The sequence below is a fragment of the Balaenoptera musculus genome, chromosome 6, assembly GCF_009873245.2.
Source record: "Balaenoptera musculus isolate JJ_BM4_2016_0621 chromosome 6, mBalMus1.pri.v3, whole genome shotgun sequence".
Classification (NCBI taxonomy): domain Eukaryota; kingdom Metazoa; phylum Chordata; class Mammalia; order Artiodactyla; family Balaenopteridae; genus Balaenoptera; species Balaenoptera musculus.
Window position 1 is genome coordinate 24341241 of NC_045790.1, and position 27638 is coordinate 24368878.

The window sequence follows — 27638 nt, forward strand, 5'->3', positions numbered from 1 at the left end:
TCACAACATCCAGTACTGTTAACCCACTGCCCCACTCCCTGCATGTGGAAATGCTGAGAGAACGTGCTCCAGCTAGGATGTCCCAGCCCCCCTCTCCATTCTGGTCACGTCAGGAATCTCTCTAACCCTGAGAGCTGTGATTCCCAGCCTCCTGCTGTGCCTCTCTTTCTGGGCCTGGCCCCTCCTGGTCTTCTCTCTAGCTGGAGCACTTTACTTGGTGTATTTCCCTCTCATCTCACCAGCCTCAGAGATGAAGTCAATTATTCAGTTCCTCAAAGCTCTGCTAAAGCAAAACTCAAGTCCCAGTCATCCTCAGACTCCCTGGAACACCCTCCTAGTACCCAGGGACTCCATGTCCAGGAATGGCACATCTGCTCAGGCTGTCCAAAATCGTTTTCATTCCTCAGATCAATTGGCAAATGATTCAAAAGCTGTGAGGTTTTCAGGTTTTTGTTTTTCAACAGAAAGGTTAAGCTTTTAACCAATTGGATTGTACATGCTGGTTTAGGGCATGTGGCTTTTGCTGGTACAATAAAGATACATTGTGCTTGTTGTGATCTGAGGCCACGCCCATGGTAGGCGTCCATCAGAGTTCAGTGTCCATCCCCATCAGAGGGACTTTGGCACCCTCCTGTGGGAGGGGCAGGTTGGAGGCATAGGACCGCGTAGAAATGCTCAGGGACTGCCCAGTGCCTCTTGTCCACTAACGGGGGCCCTATTTCAGCTCGAGTGTCACGGGGCTACTGGTTAGTCGCTAAGTTGGGTGGGGGCTGGGAGGCCTGCGTGCATCCTGGCTCCCTGCTTACCTCACGGCATCACTCACTGGTCCTCTTCTGCCCGTGTGTGCCTGGCTCTTGCCTGGGAAGCTGTGGTGAGGGCACCTGGGCCTCCAGGTGTCTCATGGTCGGACAAGTATGTGTATCACTGCCGGGAGGGTGGCTGGCCGGGCACGGGAAGCAGATTAGAGCAGGGCACTTAGAAAAAAAGTGTGCGAGTGATCAGCGCCATGTATGCCCCTGAGGTCATTGCCATGTTACCTTTCTACCCACGTGGTTCTGCTTTTTTTTTCTAAGGGTTTTCATTTGCATCATTGTTAATTATTGTTCCAGGATAAAAAAAAAATTTTTTTGAGGCACAGTAGGGACAAAGGGTTTATGTTTTACTTCTGTCTCTGTGGCCAGGAGGAAAGGAATGTGTGAGGCACGGCTTGGTGGAGACAGGGACCAGGCCTAGGCAGGTTGATTTTAGGTAGTGGTACCTGCTGGCCTGTAAGGCCTTATTTCCTTAAGATGTAAGCATCTTATTTAGATGTAAGCATTTAAGAGGTAAATAAGATGTAAGCATCTTATTTAGATGCTGTGAATCTAATGGTACTGCTTGTTTTCACACCCTGGCCCTTTTAGGCACACCTTGGCTGCGTTCCTAGTCTTCGGGCCACAGCTTGGCCCCCACATGGTCTGAGGTTGCTGGTCAGAGACTGTGCTGTGGATTCCTGCCCTGGGTCCTCTCACCCACCGGCCTCCAACTGGGGGCATGTGCAGGCTCAGCCTGCGCTCCTGCTGCTCTAATGGGGTGGAATGCCCCAGGACACCGCCTCCTGTCCCACGTGCCCTGGCATTTGCCAAGCCCTCTAGGGGTCCTCAGTCTGCTGGTTTCCGGGTGACCAAGGAGTTTTGTGGTCTGAGAGGAGACTGAGTACATGCCTGTGAGAGGCTGGAGGGAAATTCAAAGCTGGTTGCAGCCCCTGAGGGCTGAGAGGCAGGGGACTTTGGGCAAAGATTGTAGAGAGGAGGGCATGCAGAGCAGTTGGAAGACCCTGAAGCGTGCCCACTCGGTGGGATCTGGGTTGGCTGCGAGGGCTGGAGGGAGCTTGAGCTTGGGTGCTGAGGGCCATGGCTTTGGGGATGTGGGGGCAGCTAGCCCAGCCCAGAGCTAAAGCCAAGAGGTTTTCAATTTGCTGCCTTGAACTGAACAGGAGACAAGACTAGGAAAATAAAACCTGTGTTAAGCTTTGAAGTACAGAAAGAAGGTCCCAGCTTCAGTGAAACTCAGAGAAGATGAGAGAGGTTGGAGATGGGTGGGGGCACCTGGGGTGGAGCTGCAGGCAGCTTCAGGAGGCGAGGAGGTAACTTGGGGTGGGCGAGGCAACCACGCACAGGATGGAGAGCGGGGGGAGGGAGGGTAAAGCCTGGACGCCTCTGCGGGGCGGGTGCCGGGACAGGCCAGCCATCCGAGCAGTAGGCGGGCCGGCCCCCAGGGAAGGGCCAATGTGGGGGTGAGGCTCTGGGCACAGAACCCTCCTTGCGGCCAGTGGAGGGTTCAGGGAAGCTTGGAGTCGGGGTGGTGGGGGGTGGCGCGGTTGTGTTCAGAAGTGGTTGTGTCCTGTTGGTCAGAAGCTGTTGTCAGACCCATTGATCCTCCCTGCCTCTGGCTCCTACTCATCTGAACAGAGGCAGGTGCGGGTACCCTTCCAGGACTTTCTCTCTGCACATGGAACGATGGGGTCTGCTTTGTGTTTTTCGCACATGTCCATCAGCAGCAGGCCAGGTGCCCATGCTGTAGCAAGTTTGTCTCTGGGACCCCCAGGGGCCTCTGCAGCCTCCAGGTCCTTCCCTCACCTGGGCGTGTTCTCATCCCTCCCTGTGGGGACTCAGGCAGGGTAGGTCACCCAGGGAGGAGACACCCCCTCACAAAGCCCCACCCCACCCTACGACCACTCAGGTTGAGCTGTCCTAAGGGCAGGCCCCGTGCCACCTGGGGAATGAAACTCAGGGTGGAATCACCCTAGGGCAGAGCCGAGACACATCCTGCTTCCCTATTCATGCTGCACAGAAGAGTTTCAGCACTTGTCTCGGTTTGAGACTAGGTGGCTGGATACAGAGACGCCCGGAATGATGTTTTGGCTCTATATGCCATTTGTTTCTGGTGCCGGAGCAGAGTGTCTAATCCCACCGTCAGGTGTAAGGCTGACCGTTGGAGGTACCCCTCTTGTCATGGGGGAGGTGGGGAGGCCCCTGGCAGGTCCGCACTGAGGCTGCTGGCCCCAGTTCCTGTGAACTTCGTTAGTATTTGAACACTGATAAACAGCAGGTGTGGTCGTGGCTGCAGGGCCTGGCCCACTTCTTAAGCAGTCTGACTGCATCGGATACCCTGGGATTTGAGGTGTCCCTCGAGCGGTCCAAGGGTCTAGACGGCACTGGGTGCCCGACAGGGCTGACCGTCCACACCAGGAGCAACCTCTGTTTCCATGTCAAAGTGAATGTGAGGGCAAGTGGTGTGGGGGTCTCACTGCACGCAGGCCTGGGTGCTGCCTGAGACCCCTGGCCTGGCTGTGAGGGCAGGTGGCTGGTGGCTCTGTGGGCGACTCCTGCAGACACGTGCTGCACCAGGACAAGGCTTTAGGTCGTCCAGTGTGTTGCTCCTTTGCAGTCTGGGAAGAACAGTTTTCCCAACAGCTGGGGGAGGCTGCCGAGCCCTGCGTCCCTAGCATCTGCCCTTGTAGAAGCTTCTCTGAGTCGTTCTGGGGCCTCTAAGCCAGCTCTTGCCAAGCCTTGGCTAAGGACGGAAGTCCCACAGGGGAAGACTCACTCTTCATGGGAAACCAGGGGGTGGGGCTGGGGCTGGTTAAAACCATTATGCCCCATGTGGGCCTGATGTGGGCTTCCTGTGGGCCCACGTGGGTCCCCTGTGGGCTGTAAGTGGGCCCCTTGTGGGTCCCATGTGGGCCCTCTGTGGGTCCCCTGTGGCCCTGGTGCCCTTGTGTTGCTGCTTGTAGCCTGCTGGCTCTGTAGGCAGGAACTCAATGTATATACTAGCACAGTACGGGTTGAGCAGGGCTGGGTGGAGGCTTGTTCATCAGAATCTGTCTGCATGGTGGGTGTTGAGGGCAGGACCCAGGCCAGGGCACAGACACGGGGGAGGAGATTCAAGTGGCCACCTGAGGATGGACAAGGGCTCTGGTGTGAGTGCGGACTGGTTAGCCACATGATGCCTGCTCAGCTGTGGTTCTGCACTGAGCCGGACAGTGTGGCCTCAGTGTGGAGGGACCCGAATCTGGTTTGTTTGTGTTTAAAGGTCCACCCTAAGGGCTGGGAGCCGTCTGTATTCTGGTCACCTCAGGGCCTGTGTTCAGCGAGGGCATGAAAGGCTGGGGGGCTACCGGTGCTCCATCTCCTCGGGCTGTGTCCGGTGAGGGTGTGGAGGTCTCAGTGGGCTGGTATCACTCTCTGGCTCTGAGCACCGTGTCCTGGTGGCCGATGGCTTTGACCCTGGGTTCCCGGGAAAGTCGGTCTGGGGCCCTGATTGCAGGCCCAGGCTCTGTCTAGCACTCCTGACCAGGCAGCTCCTGGGGCTGGCTGGCGTGTTCTCGTTCCTGTGAGGGTGACGGGAGGCAGCTCTGAATGCAGAGCTCTAGCTGCACTAGGAGGTGCCAGGCAGGCACAGAGCAGCCTTTTGAAAGAACCTGCTACTGTGAGGCTGCAGGGACCTGGCAGAGTGACTAGTCCCATGTCCCAGGGTCATCTCTAGGGGACTGCTATGGCCCAGAGGACGCTACAACCACAGGAATCTGACTAGGAAACATGCACTCATCTGGCGCCCTGCACGCTCACAGAGCCCAGGACCCTCCTCCCTTCGTGCCTCGGAGCCCCCAGAGGGCCTTGTGCTCTCAGCTGGGGTCCATCTCAGGACACAGACCAGCAAAAAGCCCTTCAGAGTTCCCACTGAGAATCAGTCAGTCTGGATTGCTGGCCTTTTTGGTTTTATTCACACATTAGAGACCCCAACAGGATATCACCTCCCTTTTTGCCAAGTCAGCCTCATAGAACACAACAGAATGAACAAACATAAGTGCAACTCAGTTTGAGCTAGGTTTCTGAGCCCAGTGGGCACAGCTCTTCCCCAAGAAGCCTTTGTCCCCGGCCCCCAATGCAGGAGGCAGGATCTTGCCTTCCGCAGCATGAGTGCTGGGAATGGCTGAGTGGCGGGCACCCTCCAGGGGGTATGGGGTGTGCAGGGAATTGTGCTCCAGGCGAGGGGGGCCGTGGGCCGGAGCACAGACAGACCCTCCGTGCTAGTGTGGCCTTGCTGAGTGACCTTGGGGACACCTGAGCCGTCCTTGCCCATCCCACGTTTGCCTGCTTGGCTCCCTGGAATGCCACTGGGTAAGCCGGGTGTGGCAGCCCCTCCTGGGCAGCTCATCTGCCCTCCAGGTGGGCACTGACTGTCAGTGCCAGACACTGAAGTCACTGCCTATCTGTCTTAGCACAGACAGCCTCTGGGGAGCACAGGGCCTGGTAGCATTTTAGTCACGGTGCAATAAGGAGGCCTCGCCCTGCCCCAGTGGACCTGGAATACCAGATGAGGCAGCAGCGATACAGAGAATCAGGGTCGGCCCTGCCTCCCACCTCCCACCTCTCTAGATAGGACCCCTCATATTTCCCCACCACACTTGCCACTGGCCTGTTCAGGGCAGCTGTCCAGGATCTGGGATTGGCCTCAAACCTGCAAAACAATGTATCTTTTTGCACTTGGAAAACCACCCATGGGCCTCCCTCTGGGCAGAGCTAGGCTCTGCTCCATTGAGAGCTCTCCTGGCTGACTTTTAGTGGGTTTCCTGCCTCAACCAGCGGGGCTCCCAGAAACCTTACATTTGAAAGCCAAGCAGTGTGCTTTGCTTTTTTTTTTTTTTTTTCTCCTTTCTCTCTCTCTTTTTTTTTTTGAATATGCTTCTAGAGACACACACACTTCTACCTGAAGCTTGGGGCTTGGCCCTGCACCTCCGCCCTTCAGCGCAGCTCTTGTGAACCTCCACACTGACTTGGGGGCCGCCCAGTTAGCCCAGGAGGCTGGTCCCTTCTCTCTGAACTGCTGGCCTTTGCTCCTCCTCGCACACTGATGACTTTTGCTTAGAGTGTGGTGGCTTGTCCCCCATGTGTGCTGTCCTGCCTAACCCTGTGGTCTTGTGTCATTTCTTCTTCCTTTGCAGGGTCTGCCTTGAAGCGTCTCTGTCTAGGCAAAGAGCACAGCAGTCGTAATTATCGGGTTTTTTACCCCTTGTCCGCTTCCATCGCATGGGCTTTATTGTGGCTAGTGTGCGTCAGGGTTTCCGCGACTAGACCGGGAGCCGAGGGCCCAGCAGGTGGCCGGGCGTGGGCCTGCTCTGCGCCCACCCTTCGCGGGTGCTGCTTGGCCTCCGCCTGGCGAGATAGCCGCCCTCGGGCGCCCTTTTGAGTCTCCATGGCTCCTAGAGTTTGTGCATTCTTGCCAGTTCACATCTAACAGGCTGTCCTTCTCCGGAACGTCCACATATTACCAATCATTAATTGGCTCCTTTTCCAAAACCGTAGGAATATTTCCTTGAAGTACTAAAGATGAGTGCCCCTCACAGAGGAGAGATGCCGGGACAAAATGGGTATCAGTTTACCTGGGCCGCCCACTGCTCTCATCTCATGCCTTTTTTTTTTTTTTTTTTAATTTTTCTGTTTTTCTTTTCTGGCTGAAATGTTCATGTAGAAATAGCAGCGTGTGTAAAATCTCATCACTAATGTTTAACTGTTTGTGTCTGTGCTGTTTCATTGCTAGCCTCTAAAGTAAACTACATATTGCAATGGCTTGTTTGAAGAGATGGTCATTAGGTTATTTATTTAATGCAGAAAATTTAAAAATTGGTTTATCCAAAATTGCCAATAAGAAATTACATGCTGGGGAAGGAAAGGGACACAATTCAAAAAAATTTTAAAGTCCTGTTTTGGTCATTAAAAAAGATCTTTGAGTGAAGTGACCAAGTGCGCTCACCTTTGTCCCGCTCCAGCTAAGCCACAGCCCCAGGCCTTCCCGGGCAACCGGGCCTCCCAGTTCCTCCTGCTACAGGCATCAGCCCTTCAGTTGGCACCAAGCCTGTAGACCCATGCCGGAAGGCTCTGGGTATTTGTATCCTTTATTATTATTACACACTCTGGTGAGTAGAGGCGTGATTTCTGTGTCTTAAATTCCAGATCACCAAGTCATTATCATTCACGGGAACATCAGCAATCCAACCTATTGCAAGCATTTTCCCTTTGCTGGAAGGATAGCAGCAGCTGCTAAGCCTTCTGCCTAAAGTATTGTTGAATCTCCTCTGAATCCTCATATTAGAGCTGAGAGTGCAGAAGCGTGAGGAATTTGCCCCCAGTCTGTGTCCAGCTGCACCAGGAGTTTTCTGAACTCTCTCACATGGGGGTCTGGTGGTCCTGGGCAGTGTGGGCACAGAGGATGCTGAGTGAGGCTGCCGGCAGCTGGGGTCCTGTCCCCTGGCTGATGAGATGGGTGATGGCTGCCTGGCAAAGCCCAGTCCCCTGAGGTCGCTCCACTGTGTCTAAAACTGCATGGATCCCCCCAGTGCAGACCATCTCCTGAAGCAAGGTGTTGCCTGGCTTAAGCGAGACCACTGTATGAATGACTGCAGCCAGCCAGTGGTGCTGGCGTGTGGTGTCACCAACCCTGGCCTGTGTGTGCTCTCTAGGGTCCTCCACCAGCAGCCTGGTCCCGGGCCCTGAGCCGGGCCCCCAACCTGCCCTGCACATCCAGGCGCAGGCGAACAACAGCAACAACAAGAAAGGCACCTTCACGGACGACCTGCACAAGTTGGTGGACGAGTGGACAAGCAAGACGGTTGGGCCCACACAGCTGAAGCCGTCACTCAACCAGTTGAAGCAGACGCAGAAGTTGCATGACATGGAGGCCATGGCAGGCTGGCCCCCGGCCTCTGGCGAGGCACGGGCTGTAAGTGGGGCATGGCGGGGGCTGGGCTTGCCCAGAGTCGAAGGCACAGAATGGGAATGAAGCTGTGACTCCAGATCTCAGCTGAACAGCTGAGCAGCAGGCCCTAGCCCAGTGTTGGGCAGTGTCTAGGTGGGACTGGCCAGCAGCTTGCAGGTGTGGCCTCATCCTGGTGAGCCCACCTCAACCTGTCTTCCACCAGAGCCCAAGCTGGCAAAGTGGGTGGTGTCTGCACAACATACCCAGGGGACACCCCTTACTGGGTTTTAGCTCAGGTGCCCCAGACCACGTGGGGCAGAAATGAGGAGCTGCTGTCTCAGCTTTTGTTCTGTGAATTGTTCCTGTATTAGGACTGCTGACTTCAAAGCCTACTTGAAGGAGTATTCCCTCTTTTTCAGTCTCCTGGAGGAGTTTGTGCAAGATTATGTTATTTTTTCCTGAAATGTTTAGCAAAGTTCACTGGTGAAGCCATCTGGGCCAGGAGGGTTTTGTTTTTCTTTTTAACTTTTTATTTTTTGGGGGAGTATAGTTGATTAACAATGTTGTCTTAGTTTCAGGTGTACATCAAAGTGATTCAGTTATACATATACATGTATCTATTTTTCAAATTCTTTTCCCATTTAGGTTGTCACATAATATTGAGCAGAGTTCCCTGTGCTATATAGTGGGTACTTGTTGATTATCCATTTTAAATATAGCAGTGTGTACGTGTCAATCCCAAACTCCCTATTCCTCCCCCACCCTTCTCCCTGGTAACCATAAGTTCAGTTCTCTAAGTCTGTGAATCTGTTTCTGTTTTGTAAATAAGTTCATTTGTATCGTTTTTTATTTTAGATTCCACATATCTCTAGGTCCATCCATGTTGCTGCAAATGGCATTATTTCATTCTTCTTAATGGCTGGGTAATATTCTGTTGTATATATGTACCACGTCTTCTTTATCCGTTCCTCTGTTGATGGACATGTAGATTGCTTCCATGTCTTGGCTATTGTAAAAAGTGCTGCAGTGAACATTGGGGTGCATGTATCCTTTTGAACCATGTTTTTCTCCAGGTATATGCCCAGGAGTGGGATTGCTGGATCATATAGTAGTTCTATTTTTAGTTTTTTAGGGAACCTCCATACTGTTCTCCATAGTGGCTGTACCAATTTACATTCCCACCAACAGTGAAGGAGGGTTCCTTTCTCTCCATACCCTCTCCAGCATTTATTTTTTGTAGATTTTTTGATGATGGCCATTTTTTATTTTTTTTTTGAGTGTGGGAATGTTCCCCTATGATCTTTTACTTCAAAAAGTTTCAAACATACAAAAGATTGAAAATTCTTCAGTGAACTCTCAGGTACCTTCTACCTATGAGCTATGATTGACATTTTGCTGTTACATATTTATCACACATGTCTACATCCCTTGAGGGTAAGGTTTGCATTATGGATTTAATTTCTTTTACAGTTTTAGTACCATTTGGGTTTTCTGTTTCTTCTTTCTGTTAAATACTGCTTTTCTGACAATTGATACACCTCTAAATTTATCTAAGTTTTCCAATTAATTGGTATAAAGTTGTTTATAATATTTTCTCTTCACAGTTTGCAGGATTTGCAGTGATGTCTTGTTTTTCATTCTGATATTGGTGATTTCTCTGAATTTATATTTTTTATTCGCCTTTTCAAAGAACTCATCACTTTGATGGTAATTATTGTATATTTCATTAGCTTCTTCCTTTTATTATCTCTTCTATCTTTGGGTTGCTTTTTTGTTCTAGAAAGTTTCTTGAGATGTGTAGTGCATTGATTTTGAGCCTTTCTTCTTTTATAATACAGGCATTCAGGCTATAAAATTCCTTCTAGTGGTATTAGCTGCATTCCAAAGGTTTTGATATGTAGCATTTTCTTTAACCTCTGATCAAAATATTTTATAATTTCCATGGTGATTTGAGGTAATATAGTTATTAATTTCCTCATGATCTTTTTGATAGTGGTTTTTTGGGGATTTTTTAAGCCTAGTCGCACTGTGATAAGAGAACAGATTTTGTGTGTTTTCAGTTCTTTAAAACTTGCTGGGACTGGATTTTTGACCCAAGTTGTCAGCCACTGCTCCACAGGTGCTTGAGGTCATCCTCTTCCATTCCCTCTCACGTCCACACTCCCAGTCTGAACTTCTGTTCCTCTTCTGTAGTAACCTCCTGACACTGCACCTCCATGAGTTTAACTCCTCAAATCTATTCTCCATTATTCTGGGACAGAACTGAGAATTCATAGCACAGCCCCAAGGCCCTGCAGGTTCTGCACCTCAAGCCCTGGGCAGGCTAGTGTCTACTCTTCTGTCCAGACTCCACCACATCAGCTCTCAGTATCTGTGCTGGGCCAGGCCCTGTCGGTCAGCTCTGCTAATTCTGTTGTTCAGATGTCTGGGATTCTTAATAAGGTGTTTTTTTTTTTTTTAAACTATTCACCACTATCCATTTCTAGAACTTTTTTATTATCCCAAACAGAAACTACTCAATAAGAAATAACTCTCCAGTCCCTCTTTCTGGTAACTCTGGTAACCTCTGTTCTACTATGAATTTGACTTCTCTTGGTACCTCATATAAGTAGAATCATACAATATTTGCCCTTTTGTCACTGCCCATTTGCCCTTTTGTCATAATGCTTTCAAGGTTCAATTTTTTAAAATTGTGGTAGAATACACATAACATAAAATTTAACATCTTAACCATTTTTAAGTATATACAGTTCAGTGGTATTAATTGCATTCATATTGTTGTCCAACCATCACTACCATCCATCTCCAATTTTTTCATTTTGCAAAACTGAAACTCTATACCCAATGAAAAATAACTGCCTATATATATATATGCCCCCCTTCCCCCAAGCCCCTGGCAACTACCATTCTACTTTCTGTCCCTATGAATTTGACTTCTCTAGATACCTCATATAAGTAGAATCATACAGTATGTGTCTTTTTATAACTGGTTTATGTCACTTAGCATAATGTCTTCAAGTTTCATCCATGTTGTAGTGTATGTCAGAATTTCTTTTTATTTACTTATTTTTTATTACTATTTTTTTCATCTTTATTGGAGTATAATTGCTTTACAATGTTGTGTTAGTTACTGCTGTACAACAGAGTGAATCAGCTATATGTATACATATGTCCCCATATCCCCTCCCTCTTGAGCCTCCCTCCCACCTTCCCTATCCCACCCCTCTAGGTCGTCACAAAGCACCGAGCTGATCTCCCTGTGCTATGCAGCAGCTTCCCACTAGCCATCCATTTTATATTTGGTAGTGTATATATGTCAGTGCTACTCTCTCACTTCGTTCCAGCTTCCCCTTCCCCCCACCCTGTGTCCTCAAGTCCATTCTCTACATCTGTGTCTTTATTCCTGCCCTGCCACTAGGTTCATCAGTACCAGTTTTTTAGATTCCATATATATGCGTTAGCATATGGTATTTGTTTTTCTCTTTCTGACTTACTTCACGCTGTGTGACAGACTCTAGGTCCATCCACCTCATTACAAGTAACTCAATTTCGTTCCTTTTTATGGCTGAGTAATATTCCATTGTGTGTATGTGCCACATCTTCTATATCCATTCATCTGTCGATGGACATTTAGGTTGCTTCCGTGTCCTGGCTATTGTAAATAGTGCTGCAATGAACACTGTGGTACATGTGTCCTTTTGAATTATGGTTTTCTCAGGGTATATGTGCAATAATGGGATTGCTGGGTCATATGGTAGTTCTATTTTTAGCTTTTTAAGGACCCTCCATACTGTTCTCCATAGTGGCTGTATCAATTTACGTTCCCACCAACAGTGCAGGAGGGTTCCCTTTTCTCCACACCCTCTCCAGCATTTATCGTTTGTAGATTTTTTGATGATGGCCATTCTGACTGGTGTGAGGTGACACCGTGATTTTGATTTGCATTTCTCTAATGATTAGTGATGCTGAGCATCTTTTCATGTGTTTGTTGGCAATCTGTATGTCTTCTTTGGAGAAATGCCTATTTAGGTCTTCTGCCCATTTTTAGATGGGGTTGTTTGTTTTTTTGATATTGAGCTGCATGAGCTGTTTGTAAATTTTGGAGATTAATCCTTTGTCCGTTGCTTCGTTTGCAAATATTTTCTCCCATTCTGAGAGTTGTCTTTTCATCTTGTTTATGGTTTCCTCTGCTGTGCAAAAGCTCTGAAGTTTCATTAGGTCCCGTTTGTTTATTTTTGTTTTTATTTACATTACTTTAGGAGGTGGGTCAAAAAGGATCTTGCTGTGATTTAGTCATAGAGTGTTCTGCCTATGTTTTCCTCTAAGAGTTTGATAGTGTCTGGCCTTACATTTAGGTCTTTAATCCATTTTGAGTTTATTTTTGTGTATGGTGTTAGGAAGTGTTCTAATTTCATTCTTTTACATGTAGCTGTCCAGTTTTCCCAGCAACACTTACTGAAGAGGCTGTCTTTTCTCCATTGTATAAAGATAAAGTGACTATATGTGCGTGGGTTTATCCCTGGGCTTTCTATCCTGTTCCATTGATCTATATTTCTGTTTTTGTGCCAGTACCATACTGTCTTGATTACTGTAGCTTTGTAGTATAGTCTGAAGTCAGGGAGCCTGGATTCCTCCAGCTCTGTCTTTCTTTCTCAAGATTGCTTTGGCTATTCGGAGTCTTTTGTGTTTCCATACAAATTGTAAAATTTCTTGTTCTAGTTCTGTGAAAAATGCCACTGGTAATTTGATAGGGATTGCATTGAATCTGTAGATTGCTTTGGGTAGTATTGTCATTTTCACAATGTTGATTCTTCCAATCCAAGAACATGGTATATCTCTCCATCTGTTTGTATCATCTTTTTAAATAATTAATTAATTAATTTTTTAACATGTTTATTGGAGTATAATTGCTTTACAATGGTGTGTTAGTTTCTGCTTTATAACAAAGTGAATCAGCTATAGATATACATATATCCCCATTTCTCCTCCCTCTTGCATTTCCCTCCCAGCCCCCCATCCCACCCCTCTAGGTGGACTGTTAGTATCATCTTTGCTTTCTTTCATAAGTGTCTTGAAAGACTTTCCTTCCTTTTTAATGCTGAGTCGTAGTCCGTTGTACGTACATACCACATTTTGTTTTATCCATTCTTCCGTTGATGGACACTTGGGTTGCTTCTACCTTTTAACTGTTGTGCATAATGCTACTATGAACATGGGTATATAGATATCTCTTTGAGTCTTTGCTTTCAGTTCTTTAGGGTATATACCCAGAAGTGGAATCACTAGATCATATGGTAATTCTAGTTGTTTTTTTTTTTTAATTTATTTATTTATTTATTTTTATTTATTTATGGCTGTGTTGGGTCTTCGTTTCTGTGCGAGGGCTTTCTCCAGTTGTGGCAAGCGGGGGCCACTCCTCATCGCGGTGCGCGGGCCTCTGACCATCGCGGCCTCTCTCGTTGCGGAGCACAGGCTCCAGACGCGCAGGCTCAGCAATTGCGGCTCACGGGCCCAGCCGCTCCGCGGCACGCGGGACCCTCCCAGACCAGGGCACGAACCCGTGTCCCCTGCATTGGCAGGCAGACTCTCAACCACTGCGCCACCAGGGAAGCCCGGTAATTCTAGTTTTAATTTTTTGAGGAATCACCAAACTACTTTCCAGAGCAGCTGCACCATTTTACATCCCCACCAACAGTACACAAGGGCTCCAGTTTCTCCACATCCTCTCTAACACTTTCTATTTTCTGATTTTTTTCATAGTCGCCATCTTGATAGGTGTTTTGCATTTCCCTAATGATGGGTGATGTTCAGCATCTTTTCATGTGCTTATTGGCCATTTGTATGTCTTCTTTGGAAAAATAATTCAAGGCTTTTGCCTATTTTTTAAATATAAACAACAGAAATTTATTTCTCACAGTCCTGGAGGCTGGACGTCTGAGATGAGGATGTCAGCATGCTAGGGTGAGGGCCTCTTCCAGGTTGCAGACTTCTCATTGTATCCTCACATGGTGGAAGGGGTTTTTGCCCATTTTTTAATTGAGTTGTTTCTTTTTTTGTTGTTGAGTTGGAGGAATTCTCTCTATATTCTGGATATTAATCGCTTTTCAGATATGTGATTTCCAAAAATAATTCCCATTCTGTGAGTTGCCTTTTTACTCTGTTGATAATGTCTTTTGATGCATAAGAGTTTTTCATTTTTATGAATTCCAGTTTATCTATTTTTTCTTTTGTTGCCTATGTCATTGGATTTGGCAATGATTTATTGCCAAATCCAATGTTATAAAGCTTTCCCCCCATGTTTCCTTCTAAGTGTTCTCTAAAGATGCTAAGAGTTTAATAATTGTAGCTCTTATGTTTAAGCCTTTTATCCATTTTGAGTTAATTTTTATATATGGTGTTTGATAAGGGACCATCTTTATTCTTTTCCATGTTGATATCTAGTTGTCCCAGCAGTATTTGTTGAAAAAACTGTCCTTTTCCCATTGAATGGTCTTGGCACCCTTGTTGAAAATCAATTGGTTATATATGCAAAGGTTTATTTCTGGATTTTCTGTTCTATTCCGTTGGTCTACAGTCTGTCATGTTGCTAATATTACACTGTTTTGATTTCTGTAGCTTTGCAGTAAGTTCTGAAGTCAAGAAGTATGAGTCTTCCAACTTTGTTCTTCTTTTTTAGGACTGTTTTGGTTATTGGGATCCCTTGAGAATCCAAATGAGTTTTAGGATGAGTTTTTCTATTTCTTGAAAAAATGCCATTGAGACTTTGATAGTGATGCATCAAATCTCTATAGATTGGCTTTGGGTGGTATTGACACATTAACAATATTAAGTCTTCAAATCCACAAACATGGGACATCTTCCCATTTATTTATGTCTTCTTTAATTTCTTTTGGCAATGTTTTGCAGTTTTCAGTGTGTAAGTCTTTCAGCTCCTTAGTTTAATTATTCCTAAGTATTTTATTCTTTTTTGTGCTTAAATGTAATTGTTTTCTTAATTTTCTTTTCAGATTGTTCATTGCTAGTGTATAAAAATGCAACTGGGACTTCCCTGGCAGTCCAGTGGTTAAAACTCCATGCTTCCAATGCAGAGGATGCGGGTTTGATCCCTGGTTGGGGAACTAGGATCCCACATGCCACGTGGAGCAGCCAAAAAAAAAAATGCCACTGATATTGATGTGTTGATTTTCTACCCTGCAACTTTGCTGAATTCATAAATTAGTTCTAGCAGTTTGTATATGTGTGTGTGTGTATGTGTGTGTGTGTGTTCTTTAGGGTTATCTGCATATAAGAAATGTTATTCTGAACAGAGATAATTTTACTTCTTCCTTTCCAATTTGGATGCCTTTTATTTCCTTTTCTTGCCTAATTTCTCTGGACAGAACTTCAAGTACTATATTGAATAGAAATGGCAAAAGTGGGCACCTCTGTCTTGATCCTAAAGGAAAAACGTTCAGTCTTTCACCATTGAGTGTGATGTTAACAAGCGTTTTTTCATATATGGCCTTTATCATACTGAGAAAATTCTATTTTATTTCTAGTATGTTGAGTGCTGTTGTCATGAAAGAGTGTTAGATTTTGTCAAATGGTTTTTCTGCATTAAGATGATCATATTTTTTTAACTCTTCATTCTATTAATGGTGTGTTACATTGATTGATTTTCATATATTAAACCACCATTGCAGGATTGCACCTGGTCATGGTGTATACTCCTTCTAATATGCTATTGAATCCAGTTTGCTAATGTTTTAGTGAAGATTTCTACATCAGTATTTATCACAGGTATTTGTAATTTTTTTTTCTTATGATGTCTTCATCTGGCTTTGATACCAGTGTGATGCTGGCTACATAGAATGAGTTAGGAAGTGTTCCCACCTCTTCAACTTTTTGGAAGAGTTTGAGAAATATTGGTGTTAATTCTTCTTTAAATGGTACAATTCACCAGGGAAGCCATCTGGTCCTGGACTTTTCTTTGTTGAGAGGTTTTTTATTAATAATTCAATCTCAGTACTTGTTACAAGTCTATTCAGATTTTCTATTTCCTCTTGAGTCAGTTTTGGAAATTTGTGTGTTTCTAGGAATTTGTCTGTTTCATCTGAGTTATCCAGTTTGGTAGCTAAAGACTTTGCCAATTTTTGATCTTTTTAAAACACCAACTTTTGGTTTCATTGATTTTTCTTTATTGTTTTTCTATTCTGTATTTTGTTTATCTCAGTTTATTATGGTATACAGTTAAGTTATTGGGTTAAGATCTTCTTTTTTAATGTAGACATCTGCAGTTATAAGTTTCCCTCTGGATACTTCTTTTGCTATATGTAATAAATTTTAATATGTTGTGTTTTCCTTTTCATTTGTTCTAAGGTGTTTTCTGATTTCCCTATGATTACATCTTTGACTATTTGGTTGTTTGAGTGCATTGTTTACTTTCTACCTATATGCCATTTTCTAGTTTAAAAAATTTTTAAATTTCATTCATTGTGTTAGAAAAGATACTTTGTATGATTTTAATCTTTTAAAATTGTTTTGTGGACTAACATATGGCCTATTTTGGAGAATGTTCCCTGTGCACTTGAAAAGAATGTGTATTTGTTTTGTGCCACCCTCAGCCTATCAGTAGTGATGCTACCAGCTAGAAATGCCTGGGAGCACTCACCTGGGCCTGGGTTCCCCTTTCAGAACCAGTCATGTGGCTGGACCAACCCTTGTGTTTCTTACTATGATTGCAAGATTCCTCAGCAATAACCATCAGTAAACTGTAGAAAGGACAAGGTTTATTACTTACAAGTCTGGAGGGGAGGTTTACATGACACACCTGGGGCTACATAGTGAGGTTGCAAGGAGGGAGAGAGAAAGAGAGAGGGTGAGAGAGACGGTCAGACAGACAGGCAGGCCTGGGGTTCTGCTTTATTGGAGTTTCACTAGTTCATTCTTTATTTGTGAACTTAAAACGTAAGAGTGGGAATTAAAGTGCAAGAAGAAAAGAAAAAGACAAATAGACAAATGGTCAGTTATTTAAAATCAATCAGAGATCTCTAAAATACAGGAGCGCGGATGGGGGTGGGTGAAGGGGATGATAGGTCTTTAGTTGTGTGGCTGGCAGTGTTCTTTTATTTGAGATGGCTTCTTTGAAGTGGATGCCTCAGGAAATCAAAGCTTAAGTCAGGCACTTGCATTACAAAAAAAAAAAAAGAAAGAAAGAAAAGCTACTTGTCAGGGCTTACACTGCAGAATTCTGCTCTTATTGGGTGAAATGTTTTGTAAATGTTTGTTAAGCCTAATGGGCTTGTGATGTTCAGGTCCTCTCCTTACTTATCTTCTATCTGGTTGTCCTATCCTTTATTGAAAGTGAAGTATTAAAGTCTGCAACTATATTGCTATGATTTATGTCAAAGAGTGTTCTGCCTATGTTTTCCTCAAGGAGATTTATGGTTTTCAGTCTTATTTAAGTCATTAATTCATTTTGAGTTTATTTTTGTATATGGTGTTAGAGAATGTTCTAATTTTATTCTTTTACAGGTAGCTCTCCAGTTTGCTCAGAACCACTTATTGAAGAGACTGTCTTTTCTCCATTATATGTTTTTGCCTCCTTTCTCCTAGATTAATTGACCATAGGTGTGTGGGTTTATTTGTGGATTTCCTATCCTGTTCCATTGATCTATATTTCTGTTTTTGTGCCAGTACCATACTGTTTTGATGACTATAGCTTTGTAGTATAGTCTGAAGTCAGGGAGCCTGATTCCTCCAGCTCCATTTTTCTTTCTCAAGATTGCTTCAGCTATTCAGGGTCTTTTGTGTTTCCATGCACATTTTAAAATTTTTTGTTCTAGTTCTGTGAAAAATGCCACTGGTAGTTTGATAGGGATTGCACTGAATCTGTAGATTGCCTTGGGCAGTATAGTCATTTTGACAATATTGATTCTTCCCATCCAAGAACATGGTATATCTTTCCATCTGTTTGTGTCATCTTCAGTTTCTTTCATCAGTGTCTTATAGTTTTTGGAGTACAGGTCTTTTGTCTCCTTAGGTAGGTTTATTCCTAGGTATTTTATTCTTTTTGATGCATTGGCAAATGGGATTGTTTCCTTAATTTCTCTTTCTGATCTTTCATTGTTAGTGTATAGAAATGCAACAGATTTCTTTGTATTCATTTTGTATCCTACAAATTTACCAGAATCATTGATGAACTCTAGTAGTTTTCTGGTAGCACATTTAGGATTTTCTATGTATAGTATCATGTCATCTGCAAACAGGGACAGTTTTACTTCCTCTTTTCCAATTTGGAGACCTTTTATTTCTTTTTCTTCTCTGATTGCTGTGGCTAGGACTTCCAAAACTATGTTGAATAAAAGTGGTGAGAGTGGACATCCTTGTCTTGTTCTTCATCTTAGAGGAAATGCTTTCAGTTTTTCACCATTGAGAATGATGTTGGCTGTGGGTTTGTCATATATGGCCTTTATTATGTTGAGGTAGGTTCTCTCTCTGCCCACTTTCTGGAGAGGTTTTATCATAAGTGGGTGTTGAATTTTGTCAAAAGCTTTTTCTGCGTCTATTGAGATGATCATATGGTTTTTGTTCTTTAATATGTTAATGTGGTTTATCACACTCATTGATTTGCAGATATTGAAAAGTTCTTGCATCCCTGGGATAAATCCTACTTGATTGTGGTGTATGATCCTTTTAATGTGTTGTTGGATTTGGTTTGCTAGTATTTTGTTGAGGGTTTTTGCGTCTATATTCATCAGTGATATTAGCCTGTAATTTTCTTTTTTTGTGATATCTTTGTCTGGTTTTGGTATCAGGGTGATGATGGCCTCAGAGAATGAGTTTAGAAGTGTTCCTTACTCTGCAACTTTTTGGAATAGTTTCAGGGTAGGTGTTAACTCTTCTCTAAATGTTTGATAGAATTCACCTATGAAGCCCTCTGGTCCTGGACGTTTGTTTGTTGGGAGTTTTTAAAATCACAGATTCAATTTCAGTGCTTGTAATTGGTCTGTTCATATGTTCAATTGCTTCCAGGTTCAGTCTTGGGAGATTGTACCTTTCTAAGAATCTGTCCATTTCTTTTAGGTTGTCCATTTTATTGGCATATAATTGCCTGTAGTAGTCTGTTATGGTCCTTTGTATTTCTGTGGTATTGGTTGTAACTCCTCCTTTTTCATTTCTAATTTTATTGATTTGGGCTTTCTCCCTTTTTTTTTTTTTGATGAGTCTTGCTAAAGTTTTATCAATTTTGTTTATCTTTTCAAAGAACCAGTCTTTAGTTTCATTGATCTTTTCTATTGTTTACTTTGTCTCTGTTTCATTTATTTCTGCTCTGATCTTTATGACTTCTTTCCTTCTACTAACTTTGGGTTTTGTTCTTTTTTCTCTAGTTGCTTTAGGTGTAACTTTGGGTTGTTTATTTTAGATTTTTCTTATTACCTGAGGGAAGCTTGTATCTCTATAAACTTCCCTCTTAGAACTGCTTTTGCTGTGTCCCATAGGTTTCAGATCGTCATGATTCTGTTTTCATTTAGCTCTGGGTATTTTTTGATTTCCCCTTTGCTTTCTTCAGTAGTCCATTGGTTATTTAGTAACATATTGTTTAGCCTCCATATGTTTGTATTTTTTGCAGTTTATTTTTCTTGTAGTTGATTTCTAATCTCATAGTGTTGTGGTCGGAAAAGATGCTTGAAATGATTTCAGTTTTCTTAAATTTAGCAAGGGTTGTTTTGTGGCCCAGGATGTCATCTATCCTGGAGAATGTTCCATGTGCACTTGAGAAGAATGTGTATTCTGCTGCTTTTGGATGGAATGTTCTGTAAATATGAATTAAGACCATTTTGTCTAATGTGTCATTTAAGGCCTGTGTTTCCTTATTGATTTTCTGTCCAGATGATCTACCCATTGATGAAAGTGAGGTGTTAAAGTCCCCAGCTATTATTGTGTTACTGTCAATTTTTTCTTTTATGGATGTTAGCATTTCCCTTATATACTGAAGTGCTCCTATGTTAGGTGCATATATATTAACAACTGTTATATCTTCTTGGCTTGATCCCTTGATCATTATGTAGTGTCCTTCTTTGTCTTTTGTAACAGTCTTTATTTTAAAGTCTATTTTGTCTCTTATGAGTATTGATACTCCAGCTTTCTTTTGATTTACATTTTCATGGAATACTTTTTTCCATCCCCTCACTTTTAGTCTGTATGTGTCTCTGTATCTGAAGTGGGTCTCTTATAAACAGCATATATACAGGTCTTATTTTTGTATCCATTCAGCCAGTCTGTATCTTTCGGTTGGAGCATTTAATCTGTTTACATTTAAGGTAATTATCAGTACATATGTTCTTATTGCCCTTTTGTTAATTGTTTTGGGTTTGTGTTTGTAGGTCTTTTTCTTCCTCTCCTCCGTTTTCCTCTTCTCTTGTGATTTGATGACTCTGTGGGCTGTTGTATTTGGATTCCTTTTTCTTATGTGTGTGTATATCTATTATACATTTTTGGTTTGTGGTTACCATGAGGTTTTGATATAGCAGTATACACACACACACACATATATATACACACACATGATTGTTTTCAGTTTCTGAGCTCTTAATTTCAAATATCCTGCATTTGTACTCTCTTCCTCTCACAATTATGGATTTAGATATCCTATTTGTGTGTGGATGATTTCTTACCTTTACTGTATGTTTGCCTTTCCTGGTGAGCTTTCCCATTTTGTAATTTTCTTGTTTCCAGTTGTGGCCTCTTCTTTTCCACCTAGAGAAGTTCCTTTAGCATTTGTTGTGAAACTGGTTTGGTGGTACTGAATTCTTTTACCTGTTGCTTGTCTGTAAAGCTTTTTATTTCTCCATTGAATCTGAATGAGCACCTTGCTGGATCGAATATTCTTTTCCTTTCTTCATTTAAATGTATTGTGCCACTCCCTTTTGGCCTGCAGAGTTTCTGTTGAAAAAATCAACTGATAACTGTAAGGGGATTCCCTTGTACATTATTTGTTGCTTTTCCCTTGTTGCTTTTAATATTTTCTCTTTGTCTTTAATGTTTGTCAATTTGATTACTGTGTCTTGGCGTGTTCCTCCTTTGGTTAATCCTGCCTGGGACTCTCTGCATTTCCTGGACTTGAGTGAGTGTTTTCTTTCTCATGTTAGGGAAGTTTTCAGCTATTATCTCTTCAAATATTTTCTCAGGCCCTTTCTCTCTCTCCTCTCCTTTTGGGACCCCTATAGTGCAAATGTTGGTGCATTTAATTTTGTCCCAGAGGTCTCTTAAACTGTCTTCATTTCTTTTCATTCTTCTTTCTTTATTCTGTTCTGCAGCAGTGATTTCCCCCTTTCTGTCTTCCAGCTCACTTATTCATTCTTCTGCATCATTTTTTCTGCTATTGATTCCTTCTGGTGTATTTTTCATTTCAATTATTGTATTCTTCAACCCTGGTTGTTCTCTATATTTTCTAATTCTTTATTAAAAATTTCTTGTATTTTCTCACACTGTGCATCCATTCTTTTTCTGAGATCTTGGATCATCTTTACTATCATTAAGCTGAATTCTTTCTCTGGTAGATTGCCTGTCTCTACGTTGCTTAGTTGTTCTTTGGGGTTTTATCTTGTTTGTTTGTCTGGAACAAATTCCTGTATTTGCAGACTCAGTTCTGCAGGCTGCCTGATTGTAGTATTCTTGCTTCTGGTGTCTACCCCGGTGGGTGAGGCTGGTATAGACGCTTGTGCAGGTCTCCTAGTGGGAGGGACTGGTGCCTGCCTACTGGTGAGTGGAGCTGGATCTTGGCCCTTTGGTGGGCAGATGGGCAGAACCGTGTCAAGGGATGTGTCTAGAGGTGGCTGTGGGCTCAGGAAGTCTTTAGGCAGCCTGTCTGCTGATGGGTAGGGCTATTGTTTGGCTTGAGGCGTCCCAGTACTGGAGACTACAGGCTGTTGGGTGGGGCCAGGTCTTGGTGCTGATGACCCAACCCAAGTAAGATGTCTGCCTCCTTGAGAGTTCACGTAGATGCACACTCCCCGAAATCTCCACCACCCATATCCACATCCCAAGGGAGAGCCACAGCCACAACCCCCTCCCCAGGAGATCCTCCAAGACCAGCAGGTAGGTCCAGCCTAGGCTCCTGTGAAGTTACTGCCTTTGCCCTGGGTCCCAGTACATGCGAGACCTTGTGTGCACCCTCCAAGAGTGGAGTCTCCACTTCCCCCAGTCCTGTGGAGCTCCTGCAATCAAGCCTTCCTGGCCTTCCAAGCCAAATGCCTTTGGGGCTCCTCCCTCTGATGTCAGACCCCCAGGCCGGGGAACCTAATGTGGAGCTCAGAACTCTTAACTCCTGTGGGAGAACTTCTGCAATATAATAATTCTCCAGTTTGTGGATCGCCCACCCGGGGTAATGGGATTTGATTATATTGTGAGTGTGCCCCTCCTACCATCTTGTTGTGGTTTCTTCTTTATATCTTTGGATGTGGAATATCTTTTTTGGCAGCTTCCAGTCTTTTTTATCGATGGCTGTTCAGCAGTTAGTTGTGTTTTTTTTTTTTTTTTTTTTTTTTTTTTTTTTTTTTTATAGCTACTTTCATTTTTATTTATTTATTTATTTTTGGCTGTGCTGGGTCTTCGGTTCGCGCGAGGGCTTTCTCTAGTTGCGGCAAGTGGGGGCCACTCTTCATCGCGGTGCGGGGACCGCTCTTCATCGCGGTGCGCGGGCCTTTCACTATCGCGGCCCCTCCCGTTGCGGGGCACAGGCTCCAGATGCGCAGGCTCAGTAGTTGTGGCTCACGGGCCCAGCCGCTCCGTGGCATGTGGGATCTTCCCAGACCAGGGCTCGAACCCGTGTCCCCTGCATTAGCAGGCAGATTCTCAACCACTGCGCCACCAGGGAAGCCTAGTTGTGTTTTTGTTGTGAGGTAAGCCCAAGCTCCTTCCACTATGCCGTCTTGGATCAGCTCTCAGGAGTTTATTTTCCCATCATTTCATGTTCTTTTTCTTTTTTTTAAAGAATTTTTAATTGAAATACAGTTGATTTAAACTATTTTATTAGTTTCAAGTGTACAACATAGTTATTCAGTATTTTTATAGATGTACATCATTAAAGTTATTATAAAATGTTGGCTATATTCCCTGTGCTGTATAATATATCCTCGTAGCTTATTGATTTTATACATATTAGTTTGTACCTCTTAATCCCCTACCACTACCTTGCCCCTCCCTCCCTTCAGCTTCCCACTGGTAACCACTAGTTTGTTTTCTATATATCTGTGAATCTATATCTGTTTTGTTATATTCATTTATTTTATTTTTTAGATTCCACATATAACTGATCATATACAGTATTCTTCTTTCTCTGATTTATTTCACTAAGCATAATACTCTCCAGGTCCATCCATGTTGATGCAAATGGCAAAATTTCATTTTTTTTATGGCTGAGTAATATTCCATTATATATGTAACCCACATTTTCTTTATCCACTCATCTGTTGCTTAGGTTGTTTCCGTATCTTGGCTATTGTACATGAAGCTGCTGTGATCACTGAGGTGCATGTATATTTTCAAATTAGTGTTTTCATTTTCTATGGATATATACCCAAGAATGTAATTGCTGGATCATATGGTGGTTCTATTTTCAGTTTTTTGAAGAACCTCCATAATGTTTTCCATAGTGGCTGCACCAATTTGCATTCCTATCCATAGTGTACTAAGGTAACCTTTTCTCCATATCCTTGCCAACATTTGTTATTGGTGGTCTTTTTGATGATAGCTATTTTGACAGGTGTGAGGTGATACTTCATTGTGGTTTTGATTTACATTTCTCTGATTACCAATGTTGAGAATCTTTTCATGTGCCCTTTGGCCATGTGTATGTCTTCTTTGAGAAATATCTGTTCAAGTCTTCAGCCCATTTTTTAATCGGGTTGTTTGTTTTTTTGATATTGAATTATATGAGCTGTTTATGTGTTTTGGATATTAACCCCTTATCAGTTATATCATTTGCAGATATTTTCTCACTTTCAATAATAGGTTGTCTTTTCTTTTTGTCAAAGGTTTCTTTAGCTGTGCAAAAGCTTTTAAGTTTAATTAGGTCCCATTTGTTTGTTTTTGCTTTTGTTTCATTTGCCTTAAGAGACATAGCCAAAAAATATTCCTTTGATTTATGTCAAAGAGTGTTCTGCCTAAGTTTTCCTCAAGTAGTTTTATGGGTTTCAGTCTTATTTAAGTCATTAATTCATTTAGAGTTTATTTTTTTATATGGTGTTAGAGAATGTTCTAATTTTATTCTTTTACATGTAGTTGTCCAGTTTTCCCAGCACCACTTACTGAAGAGACTGCCTTTTCCCCATTGTATATTCTTGCCTCATTTGTTGTAGATTAATTGACCGTAAGTTTATGCGTTTATTTTGGGGCTGTCCATTCTGTTCCATTGATGTATGTTTCTGTTTTTGTGTCAGTACCATCCTCTTTTGATTACTGTACCTTTGTAGTATAATGTGAAGTTGGGGAGTGTGATACCTCCAGCTTTGTTCTTTTTTCTCAAGATTGGTTTGGTAATTGGGAGCCTTTTTGGTTCCATATAAATTTTAGGATTATTTTTTCTAGTTTTGTGGAAAATGTCATGGGTAATTTGACAAGGATTGAATTAAATCTGTAGATTGCTTTGGGTAGTATGGCCATTTTAACAGTATTAATTCTTCCAATCCAGGAACATGGAATATCTTTTCTATTTGTTTGTATCATCTTAAATATCCTTCATCAATGTTTTAGAGTCTTCAGGTTATAGATCTTTCACATCCTTGGTTAAGTTTATTCCTAGGTATTTTATTCTCTTTGATGCAATTTTAAATGGGATTGTTTTATTGCTTTCTCTTTCTGATAGTTGATTATTAGTGTTTAGAAAACCAATAGATTTCTGTATGTCAGTCTTGTATCCTGCAACTTTACTGAATTCATTTATTAGTCCTCAGTTTTTTGATGGAACTTTAGAATTTTCTGAGTATAACATCATGTCATCTGCAAATAGTGACGTTTTTACTTCTTCCTTTCCAATTTGGATACCTTTTATTTCTTTTTCTTGTCTGACTACTGTGGCTAGGACTTCCAATACTACTTCTCAGTGGCGAGAGTGGGCATCCTTGTCTTGTTCCTGATTTTAGAGGAAAAGCTTTGGCTTTTCACTCTTGAGTATGATGTTAGCTGTAGGTTTGTCATAAATGGCCTTTATTATGTTGAAATATGTTTCCTGTATACCAACTTTGATGCAAGTCTTTATCATGAATGGTAGTTGAATTTTGTCAAATGATTTTCTGTGTCTATTGAAATGATAATGTGATTTTTATCCTTCCTTTTGTTAATGTGGTGTATCACACTGATTGACTTGTGGATATTGAACTGTCCTTGCATCCGTGAAATAAATCCCACTTGATCATGGTGTATTATCCTTTTTATGTATTATTGAATTTGGTTTGCTAATATTTTTTGAGGATTTTTGCATCTATATTCATCACAGATATTGACGAGTAATTTTCTTTTCTTTGTAATGTCTTTTTCTAGATTTGGTATCAGTGTAATGGTGGCCTCGTAGAATGAATTTGAGAGTGTTCCCTCCTCTTCATTTTGTTGGAATAGTTTGTTACACTAGGTATTAGCTCTTCTTTATATATTTGGTAGAATTTCCCTGTGAAGCCGTCTGTTCCTGGACTTTTGTTGCTGGGAGGTTTTTTGAACAATAATTCAATTTCACTACTAGTCCATTCAGTTTGTCCATTTCTTTCTGATTCAGTCTTTGAAGATTTTGTATATCTAGGATTTTTATCCATTTCTTCTAGGTTGTTCAATTTGTTGGCATATAATTGTAATATTCTTTTATGATTTTTTGTATTTCACTGATATTGGTTGTAATCTTCTCTTTACTATCTTATTTTGTTTATTTGGGTTCTCTTTTTTTCTTAATGAGCCTAGCTAAAAGCTTATCAATTTTGTTTATCTTTTTAAAAAATCAGCTCCTAGTTTCAGTGATCTTTTGTATTTTTTTGTCTCTCTTTTATTCATTTCCTCTCTGATCTTTATTATTTCTTTACTTGTGCTGACTTGGGCTTTGTTCTTTTTCTAATTCATTTAGATGGAGGATAGGTTGTTTATCTGAGATTTTTCTTGTATGCTCAGGTATGCATGTATTATTATAATCTTCCCTCTTATTTTTGCTTTTGCTGCGTCCTGTAGGTTGTGCAAAGTTGCATTTTTTTATTTGTCTCTTTTTTTTCTGATTTCCTCTTTGATTTCTTCATTCATCCATTGTTTCTTTTATTAACATGTCATTTAGTCTCCATGTGTTTGTGTTTTTCCCATTTTTCTTCCAGTAATTGGTTTATAGTTTCATACTGTTGTGGTTGAAAAAAAAAGCTTGATGTAATTTCAGTTCTCTTCTATTTATTGAGACTTGTTTTTTGGCCTGGCATGTGATCTATCCTAGAGAACATTCCATGTGCACTTGAAAAGAATGTGTATTCTGCCGTTTTTGGATGGAATGTCCTATATATATTTATTAAGTCCAACTTGTCTAATGTGTCATTTAAGACCAATATTTCATTATAGTCTCCAAATATTATTCTATTATTGTCAATTTCTCCTTTTTATGTCTGTTAATATTTGCTTTCCATGTTTAGTTGCACCTATATGAAGTGCATACCTATTAATAAATGTTATATTTTCTTCTTGTATTGATCACTATATCATTATATAATATCCTTCTTTGTCTTTTTTACAGACTTTCTTTTAAAGTCTAATTTGCAAGATATTAGTATTGCTACCAGCTCTCTTGTTGTTTTCATTTCCATGAAATAGCTCCTTCCATCCCTTCACTTTTAGTCTGTGTGTCTTTAATTCTAAAGAGAGTCTCTTGCACATAGATGGGTCTTGTTTTTTATCCAGTCATCCACTCTGTGTCATTTGATTGGAACATTTAGTCCATTGACATTTAAAGTAATTATATATAGGTACGTACTTAACTGCCATTTGTTACTTGTTTTCTGGTTGTTTTTGTCATTCTATATTCTTTTCTTCTTCTTTTAGTTTCTTCCTTTGTGGTTTGATGATTTTCTTTATCAAATCATGGCATGCTTGTGTTACTTTCTCCCTATTTTTGTGTATCTATTGTAGGATTTTGATTTGTGGTTACCTTGGGTTTCATATATGTTGACCTATGTATCTACTTGTTTTAAACTGGTAGTCATTTAAGTTCAAACACATTCTAAAGGATCTACATTTTTTTACTCCCCTCCCATACATTTTGTGTATTTGATGTCATATTTTACATCTTCATGTTTATCCCTTAACTGTTGATTGTAGTTATAGTTTATTTTCCAATTTTTGTCTTTTAATCTTTGTACTAGCTTATGTTAAGTGATTGATCCACAGCCTTTACTATATATTTGCCTTTACTTGTGGGGTTTTTCCTTTCCTATAAATCCTTACATCTTGTTGTAGCCTTTTTTTTCCCACTTGGAGAAGACCATTTAAGACTTCTTTTAGAGTTAGTTTAAGTATTGATGAACTCTTTCAGTTTTTTCTTATTTGAGAAGTTCTTTATCTCACTTCTAATTCTGAATGATAATCCTGCTGGGTAGATTGTCCTAGGTTGTAGATTTTTCCCTTTGAGCACTATAAATATGTCATGCCATTCCCTTCTGGCCTGCAAAGTTTCTGCAGAAAAATCAGCTGATAGACTTATGGGTGTTCCTTTGTATGTGACTCTTTGCTTTTCTCTTGCTACCTTTAAATTCTCTCCTTATCTCTAACTTTTACCATTTTAGTTATGATACATCTTGGTCTATGTCTCTTTCAGTTCATCTTGTTTGGGATACTCTGTGTACCTGGGTATCTGTTTGCTTCTCCAGGTTCAGGAAGTTTTCAGCCATAATTTCATCAAATACATT

General features: G+C 42.0%; 1 protein-coding gene across 11 annotated transcripts in view; it reads left to right on the forward strand.

The window, feature by feature from the left end:
- WNK2 (WNK lysine deficient protein kinase 2) overlaps window positions 1–27638 on the forward strand; it is a 148418-nt gene that overhangs the window by 113070 nt on the left and 7710 nt on the right. For 9 of the 11 annotated variants that reach the window (XM_036855342.1, XM_036855337.1, XM_036855340.1 and 6 more), the window contains 2 exons: window positions 5987–6031; window positions 7502–7761. In XM_036855342.1, coding sequence (XP_036711237.1) covers window positions 5987–6031; window positions 7502–7761 — 305 coding nt within the window. The remainder of the gene's footprint in view (window positions 1–5986; window positions 6032–7501; window positions 7762–27638) is intronic. The other 2 variants (XM_036855341.1, XM_036855345.1) reach the window with 1 other exon arrangement.